Genomic DNA, 9,473 nt, shown 5'->3' with positions numbered 1-9,473 from the left:
CGATTTGCAGTAAAGAAAACACTCGTATGAATAAGAAAGATAAGGCAAGAAGCTGGAGACTCAGTGTTTACGTGGTTTAGCAAGATTGACAACGTCCACTAGAAGATCTGGATTCTTTTACTAATGAAGATTGCGTACAGATTTTGTTGTTTACAAAAAACTAAGGAAAATGATGATAACTCTCTTATTTGAATTTAAAATCAGTGGTATTTATAGAGTATACCAGCTGACCATTTACAAAGTTAGTTATAAACAAACAAAAAACTGAGGTATTTGAGTCAAAGCTTCTTCAAATTCTCCACCTCGACTCCAATGCCTTGCAGTCTTTTGATCATCGTAATTTTGATCGATTTGTCTATCCTGTGTCTAGAAGCTCAAAGTCAACCTGTTCTAAACATTTAAACAATTTAAGCTTTGAAATAGGTTTTGTTATCAGCTGCATTATCTGAAATATCAACCTTTAAAATTTCTATCTTCCTAGTTTCAATTTTATCTCTAATGAAATGATACTTGATATCAATGAGCTTAGTTCTAGTGTGGAATTGTGGATTTGGGGATAAATGGATAGCACTTTGGTTATCAGAGTAGAGTTTCACCACTTTTGATCTATTCTAAAGTCTTTGAGCAATCCCTTAAGCCATAATGCCTCTTTGATTGCTTCTGTTAAAGCCATACATTCAACTTTTGTTATAGATAAGGCTACTATAGGCTATAGTGATGCTTTCCAGCTGATTAGATTAGGACCAAAAAGGAAAAAGTAGCTTGTTAAGGATCTCCTTTTGTCCAAATCATCAAGATAGTCAGCATCCACATATTTATCAAGCTCTAGGTTTGGTTCAACTGACCTTTGGTAGAATAATTTTCAGTTTTTAGACCAAATCAGGTACCTTAGGATCGATTTAGTAGCCTTCTAGTGTCTCTTACCAGGATTATACATATATCTACTAACTAAGCTAGCTAATTATGAGAGATCAGCTCTGGTAAAAATTATTAAATATATTAGGCTTCTGACTACTTGACTATAGGGTATGACAACCATCTATTTCTGATGTTCTAGGTCAGAATCCTTCGGAGTTAGCTGAGGAAAGCTTAAAGTGCTGAGCAATAGGTAAGCTCACAGGTTTAGCATCATTCATGTTTAACTTTTTAAGGATCTTCTCAAAGTAAATGGACTGATTGATACTTAGAACAAACTCCTCATTGTTCCTTTGGATCTCTATTCCTAGGACCTTGCTTGCTTCTCCTATGTCCTTTATATCAATCTCTTCTTTTAAGAGGTTTTTAACATGGGTTAGATCTCCTTTGGACCTACCTGCCAGCAACATGTCATCTACATATATGAGTAGGTAAACCTTGTCCTTGTAAGAACCTATATTTTCATAAACACATATGTCAAATAAACTTCTTTTGAACCCGATGATAGAAATATAGTCATTATATATCTTATACCAGCACCTCGGTGATTGTTTTAACCCATATAGACTTGTTGAGTAAGCAAAAGAGATTTTATTTTCCTTTAACTTCAAATCCTTTAGGTTGCATCATAGAAATTGTCTCCTCTAGATGCCCATGAAGAAAAAGTAGTTTTTTACATCTACTTGATACAATTCTAGATTATTTTGAGCAACTAAGGATAGAAGAAATCTTATAGAAGTCTGTTTTACAACAGGAGAGAAAATCTCATAATAGTTGAAACTTCTTACCCTCCGGATGGAAATAAAGAAAATTCGAAGTTAGAAATAGATAAAAAAGAAAAATTTCTCTTCTGGTTTGAAAAACCTCTTGTGACTATTCTTTTCTACTATAAACGATGGAATCGTCCATTTCGATATATAAAAAATGAGAAATTTGAAAATGCTATTAGAAATTATTAGAAAAAAAACAAAGTAAATTAATAATATAAAAATAAATAAATAAGCTAAATACAAAAAGATATAAGACGAGATTCGACCACCTCCTACATATTTAATACTTTCTGCTACAAAAAAAATTCAGAATACCAACCGCATTGGTAATTCCATCAATTATCCGTCGATCAAAAAAAGAAGTTCCTTCCCTTTGAGTGAACCCTTTTGCAATCAATCTAGCTTTATACCTAGGCTTTTGATCATAGGATACTCTTTCTTTAAGTTTGAAAATCCATTCAGAGGCAATAGGTTTGTAACCCTTTGGTAGAGGAACTAAAGATCAAATGTCATTCACTTTTAGTGAATGCACCTCCTCATTCATTACTTCAATCCAATCTTTTTCATTAGCACATTTTGTTGCTTCCTCAAAGGTAGTTGATTCTTGGTTAGTAGGAGCTACCACAACATTGAAAACCAGATTCATAGATAAGACATACTGGCTTAAGTCAGGTTGCTCACATACTATCTCCTCATGTTCCCCTATATTTTCCTCAAATTCTTTTGTGTCACTAGGTTGGCTGCTCAGTTGGTAACTCCACCTCAATACATGTGTTGGATGACTCCCCTTCATCCTCAACTTTTTCTCCTTTTGCACATCTCCTCTTCCCGAAAGGCGATGTCTCTACTCACTATGAACTTCTTCTCAACCGGATACCACAATTTAAACCCCTTGACACCCTCTGTAAAGTTTACAAACATGGACTTGACTGCGCTGGCCTTTAATATTCCCTTATTTTGGTGTACAAACCCTACACATTTAAAAACCTCAAGGTTATCTAGGTTAGGAAGATGATAGTCCACTTTTCCTCATGGTAAGCAACTCTAAAGATGTGTGAGGTCACCTATTCAAGGTATACATTGTATAGGCTATTGCTTTTGCCCAATAATTTTTCCCTAACATAGCATTAGAGAGCAGACACCTAACCCTTTTCATTATGGTTCCATTTAACCTCTCAGCAACCCCATTCTGTTGAGGTGTATACCTCACTGTTCTATGCCTAGTTATACCATTCTCACTACAAAAGTTATCAAAGTGTTCATTGCAAAACTCAAGCCCATTATTGGTTTTAAAGTATTTTAACCTTTTAGATGTTTGATTTTCTATCATGGCTTTCCATTCTTTAAACTTCCCAAAAACTTGATTCTTAGTTTTAAGAAAGTATATCTAGCTCATCCTAGAAAAATCATCTATAAAAGTTAGAAAATACCTTGAGCCACCAAGGCTTGGTGTAGAAGATGGTCCTCATAGGTCAGAATGGACTTGATCTAATGTTCCTTTGGTGGTATGTTGAGATTTTGTGAAACTTTTCCTGGTTGCTTTACCTAAAATGCAGTGTTCACAAAAAAAAAAAGTTCTCACTGATACCTTTGGACAGAATTCCTTGCTCGGACAGTGCTTGCATCCGTTTTTCACTAATATGGTTGCTTTACCAAGGCTCAGACAGTGCTTGCATCCGTTTTTCACTATTGTTAAAACCGTGTAGGCACATGTCATCATCTCTACTCCTCTCACAATATAATGGTCATTGACCTTCTCACCAACCAACACAACCGTAGAATCCTTGATCACCTCAAGAACTCCATCTTTTCCACTACATTCGCACCCAATGGAGTCCAACATGCCAAGAGATCCCAAGTTTCTCTTGAGCAAAGATATATGTCTCACATTTCTTACAAGCTTGATTCATCCATCCTTTAACTTCAAGGATACTGAACCAACCCCTTTGATCTTGTAGGCTTCATTGTTTCCCATATACAAAAATCTCCATCTATTTCCTTGTAAGTATTAAACCAAGGTCCGAAAGATGCCATGTGATAGGTACAACCCGAGTCAAGTACCCAGTCATGCTTCCCAAGAGGACTAATCTGGTTTGTTTGGTTTCTAGTGGAGGCTAAGGCATTAGAATGAAAGTAGGAACCTACAACCACTAAAGCATCTGGTTGTTTTCCCTTCCGATCCTTCTCCTTTTCTTGGTTTTCCCTTTTCAGATTGTAGCAATCTCTCATCAAGTGACTTTTCTTCTTGCAGTAGTTGCATCTCAGCTTGGTCTTAGGTTTGTACTCTTCACCTGACTTGTTTTTATTCCCCTTAGACTTATTCTGCTTGTTCTTCCCCTTAGCAAATAGCTCCTATGCACTAGGCTACTCCTTCTTGACTAACTGAAGCTTTAACTCTCTAATTCTTAATGATGAAATGATGGCATCAGTGGTAAATGATTCTCTACCATATTTCAAGGCACAAAGCCTCATTCTCGTCACCAATTTTCTCACCAAGGCTCTTGAACTTTGAGACTATCCTTTTGAACTGACCCAAATTATCTAAAAGAGGCTTGGAAGAATCCATCTTGAATGTGAAAAACTTCTCCCTTAGATACATCTTATTGGGGAGAACCTTGGTTGCAAAAAGACCTTTCCAACTTGACCCATATCTTGTAGGTCGTGTCTTGATCAATTACTTGCCTCAAAATATTGTCACTGAGATTCAAAACCAGAGTCCCATATGTTGTAAGCTCCGTGTCTTCTCTTTCTTGTGCTGATATAGTGGATGGAAAAGTTGATGAGTCGAAAAAAGCCTTATGTGTTCTCTGTTATCCAAGAATGGCTTTGATTTTGGTCTTCCATAGGTCAAAATCGCCATTCCCATCAAACTTCTCAATCTCACACCTTGCAATAGCCATTTCTGATTTGATCGGGTATCAAGTTTTGATTTCTTGAGAATTTTGATAAGAATGTTGACCTTGATCAATGATGAAATGTAAGTCTCTATTATGAACAGTGTTATATAATGAAACTAAACATTTCGTGGTTTGATCTTATACAAACTCTTTTGTATAGAATATCTTCGCTCGCATGACTAATACATGAATGATCAGGATCAGATCATTTGTAGCACTTTACAATAATTGTAACACCTACAAAGCGGGTCATACTCATAGTGTCACTAGGATAAGGTATCCAACATTTTTCATATACTACAAACCATTTAGGTTATCACTTAAACATGATCCACTCGTATGTCTCCACATACATGTTTAAGTTATAATGATAACCTTGGATGTTAGTTTATTGGTTTGTGGTTAATGAAATTAAAATATCACATATTTTATGGACAAAATGAATAAAATATCATATATTATTAATCACATAAAGAGTTTGTTCATACATTATTTACAAACTATAGAACTCTACGAGATTTAGGTCATCAATCCCAACACTATCAACCTCTATCAATGATTGACTTGTATCAGTTTCTTGATGGAATGAACATGCAAACAATAGAAGCTATCAGAATCAATAAGCACTCTAATTACATTTAATTAGATTTTCAAAGCATGCATGAAAACAATTTCAAAGAGAATGGTTTGAAGAACACAATAACTTTTATGAAATCTACGAAATCCAAGCCGATTTCCACGAATTCGACCTCCAAATCAAAACTGGACCACCAAGAGATCTTCTCTACTATTCTCCAATTTGGATTTGAGAGGTGGAATCTCATATTTGAAGGGAATTGAGTATGGAACAAAGAGGGTTTTCATAGAGAGAGAATATTTACAGAATTTCAAAAATTCCAGCAACGTCTCTACTCCATCTCTGAAATTTCAGGTCTTTTATGGATCAAATACATGCAAGCATTGAGAGAAAATGTTGATTGACACATCAAAGTCCACCAACCAAGTGGGTAGGTGTTCAATTGTGGATTTTTCCACTAACTCAAACCAATTTCCAATTTTAATTGATTGTTCTCAAAAATCAATTAATAACAATTTTAATTCAATTAAATTAAACAAAATTCAATTTAATTAAATTAAAAAATTTAATTTCTAAAATTTAATTTCTTAATTTGAAATTGATTTATTTTAATTAATTAAATTAATTAGTTAATTAATTAATCAATTAATTTAATATCTAATATCAAATTAATTAAACACCCAATTCATACATGAATCCTATTATATATGATATAATTGGTGTGATGTATAAGATATATCAAGTGGGGGATTAAAGTAAATATTATTTATATTAAGTACCATAAAATACAAAAAGAACTATAGTTTATATGTTTCATGACATAAAATATTGAACTATAGGTTATAAATATAATATGGTAAGTTGGTTATCATATTTATTTATAATAATATTAATTATTTGATAATTATCTATTTGTCTTTAATAACCAATCAGTAATCATGAGATAAAAGAAAAAAATGTTTTCCTAAAATTAGTTCTTACTCAATTTGGAAAGAAACTCACGGAGATGCTATTCAGTGAACATGTTTCACTAAGCGATAGATAGTAGAGAGTCTAAACGATCATGGAGTTTTACTATACGATAATTCACTCAGTTGGTCGTAGCTGAACGATCGTGTGTCATTATCTATACAATAGGTTGTCATCTTCTACATGATTGAGCACATCATCTATACGATAGCCTGTGTCATCTCCCACTTGCTCAATCATTTACATGATTGTTGTTCCTCCAGTCTCTTCCTCTAACCAAGTCCATACAGAGCCCACAACTCCTGGATTCTCACACCGAGAATACTAAGGTAACCATTGTGGTGGTGTCCTCACCCAACTTGATTTATATTGATGTTCTAGAGGTCGTTCGTTGGGTTCGTGATCATTGTGTCCGTGCTATTGATCGTGCTATTGTTCCAGTCGTTGTGTTCGAGGGCTAAGTTGTTGTTCTTGGACACTTGGAGATTGTTCAAGGGAGTTTGAAGAATGAGTCTTCAAATGTATGCATACTCTATCTCTTGACTCTCTATGTAAGCATGCTGTAATTTCTTATTGTTGCATGACCAGTTAGTTTTCGTTTGTATACTGTAATTGTTTATGTTCATTTTGAATGGAATTTGGAACGATCCTTCCGCTGCTCATGGAAATCCTCATATCTGATTTCCTTCAGCCAAGCCCACAGTCCAGGCCCTTAGAAGATTACATCCCAATTTGAAGGATGTTGTTCTCAAAGAAATCATCAAACTCAATGAAACCAGAATCATTTACCCAGTTCTCATCTGCCAATGGGTAAGTTGTACCCATGTTGTTCCCAAAAACACCGGCATGAAATTGTTCAGAACGATAAGGGAGAGATGGTGCCAATGCATGCACAAAATGGATAGAGAATGTGCATCGATTTTCGAAAGCTCAATGAGGTAACCAAGAAAGATCATTTTCCCATTCCTTTCCTAGATCAGATGGTGGAACGGCTTGCCAGAAAACTATTTTTCTATTTTCTTGATGGCTTTTCTGGATTCTACCAAATCCTCATTGCCCAAGAAGACTAGGAAAAAACCACCTTCACTTGCACTTACGGTACGTATGCCTTTAAGAGGATGCCATTTGGGCTTTGCAAGGCCCCAGGTACGTTCCAAAGGTGTATGATGAGCATTTTTTCTGATTTTATAGAGAAGTCCATAGAGGTGTTTATGGATGATTTTACGGTTTATAAGGAGTCTTTTAAAGATTGTTTGCATTATCTTAGCATATTGGGATGTTTTTATTGAAGCTAGCCTTGTTTGAATTATGAAAAATGTCATTTCATGGCCTCTCATGGTATTCTTCTAGGACATCTAATCTCTGAAAAAGGAACAGAGGTAGATAAAGCTAAGGTAGATGTTATTGCTACCTGTGTTAGGGAGATTCAGTCTTTTCTTGGTAGCGCGTGTTTCTACAGGTATTTTATCAAGGACTTTTTGAAGATGGCACTTCCACTATCGACATTGCTTCAGAAAGATGTCCCATTTGATTTTGACCAAAAAGTGTAAGGAGGAGAAGTTGACCACCACCCCAATTTTGCAACCTCCAAGATGGGATGTACCGTTCGAGATCATGTGTGATGCTAGCAACCTAGCAGTGGGAGCGGTACTAGGAAAAAGGGTCGATAAGAAGAGTCATATATGCTTTATATCGAGGACCCTGAATGCAACCTAAATCAACTATACCACGACGGAGAAATAATTTTTTGCCATTATTTTTGCATTAGATAAATGTCGTCCTTATATTCTTGTCTTTCCTATTACTATCTTTACTGGCCACTCTGCTCTCAGGTACCTGAGTACCAAGAAGGAGTCAAAGCCCCGACTAGTGCATCGGATGCTCCTTCTTCAGGAATTCAATTTGACTATAAAGGACAGGAAGGGATCAGAAAACTTGGTAGCTGACCACTTGAGCAAGATTGTACAAGAAGAGGGCCTCGTACCTGTACGAGAGGATTATTTAGATGAATTCTTCTTCCAAATTGCCACACCCACTCCATGGTATGCTGACATGGTTAATTTTCTGGTTATTGGTAAGTTCCCTTATGACATGCCCAGTTTTAGGAAGGTCAAATGAAGGAGTGATTCAAAGTACTTCGTTTAGGACCCAACATACCTTTGGAAGATTTATTCTAACCAAATCATTAGAAGGTGTGTCCCAGATGAAGAGTTTGAATCTGTGCTTGCATTTTGTCATGAGATGGTCTTTGGTGGACATTTTAGTCTTAGGAGAACTGCTAGGAAAGTATTGGATAGTGGGTTGATTTGAAATTATCTGTTCACCGACTGTTTTACATTTTTATGTCTTGTGAGAGTTGTCAGAGATCAGGATCCTTTTCTAGGAGGAATGAGATGTCATTAAATTCAATCTTAGTGTGTGAGGTTTTTTAAGTGTGGGGGATAGATTTCATGGGCCTCTTTCCTTCTTCTTATGGCTTTCTATATATTATGTTAGCAGTTGATTATGTTTCGAAGTGGGTTAAGGAAATCCCCACTAAGACTAACAATGTTGTTGTGGTTTGGAATACCTGGAGCTGTAATTGGTGATCAAGGTACTCATTTTTGCAATCAAACCATAGAGGCACTCATGAGAAAGTACGGAGTTCACCATCGGGTCGCCACTCCATACCACCCTCAAACAAACGGACAAGCTAAAATCTCTAATTGTGTGGTCAAGAGTATCTTGGAAAAGACTATCAATCCATCCAGAAAAGATTGGAGCACACGCCTTGATGATGCTCTTTGGGTCTATCAGATTGCATTTAAAAATCCTATTGGAACAACGCCCTTTAAGTTTGTCTACGGCAAGGCGTGTCATCTACTAGTTGAAATTGAACATAGAGCATATTGGGCTGTTAAGAAATGTAATATGAACTTAGTCGAAGCTGGTGAGGAGAGATTATTGGAACTAAAATAATTATAGGAGCTATGCTTGGAAGCCTATAAGAGATCAAGAATGTACAAGGAAAAGTCAAAATTAATACATGATAAGGGTCTCTTGAGGAAGGAATTTCGAGTTGGGCATAAAGTGTTACTCTTCAACCCAAGACTATCACTTATGCTCGGTAAACTAAAATCTAAATGGCTTGGTCTATTTGAGATTGTTAACTTGTTTCCTTATGATGTAGTGGAGATTAGAAGCCCAAAGACGGGGAAGGAGTTCAAAGTGAACGGGCATCACCTTAAAATATTCAACGAAGGAGAAGTCAACATGGTTTGCTCAAAACTCATGTTGACTCCACCATTTATCTCTTGAGCCCGTATCACCAGGTGTCGAGCAAAAAACGTTAAATGTTGAGCTACT

At 35.9% G+C, this 9,473-nt stretch overlaps 1 protein-coding gene across 1 annotated transcript; it reads left to right on the top strand.

Annotated features, from left to right (window-relative positions):
* The first annotated feature begins 7,246 nt into the window (after window positions 1-7,246).
* On the top strand, window positions 7,247-9,086 carry LOC120084819 (uncharacterized). The gene is made up of 5 exons (XM_039040637.2): window positions 7,247-7,274; window positions 7,479-7,674; window positions 7,961-8,202; window positions 8,332-8,414; window positions 8,628-9,086. Exons 1-5 carry the CDS (start codon window positions 7,247-7,249, stop codon window positions 9,084-9,086), a joined length of 1,008 nt encoding a protein of 335 aa, XP_038896565.2.
* Window positions 9,087-9,473: the final 387 nt, after the last annotated feature.

This window comes from Benincasa hispida, chromosome 9 (genome assembly GCF_027475165.1).
Source record: "Benincasa hispida cultivar pf3 chromosome 9, pf3_genome.v1.1, whole genome shotgun sequence".
Taxonomy (NCBI): Eukaryota; Viridiplantae; Streptophyta; class Magnoliopsida; order Cucurbitales; family Cucurbitaceae; genus Benincasa; species Benincasa hispida.
The sequence above is the reverse complement of the archived record's forward strand: the minus strand, read 5'-3'. Positions and strand labels throughout refer to the sequence as shown.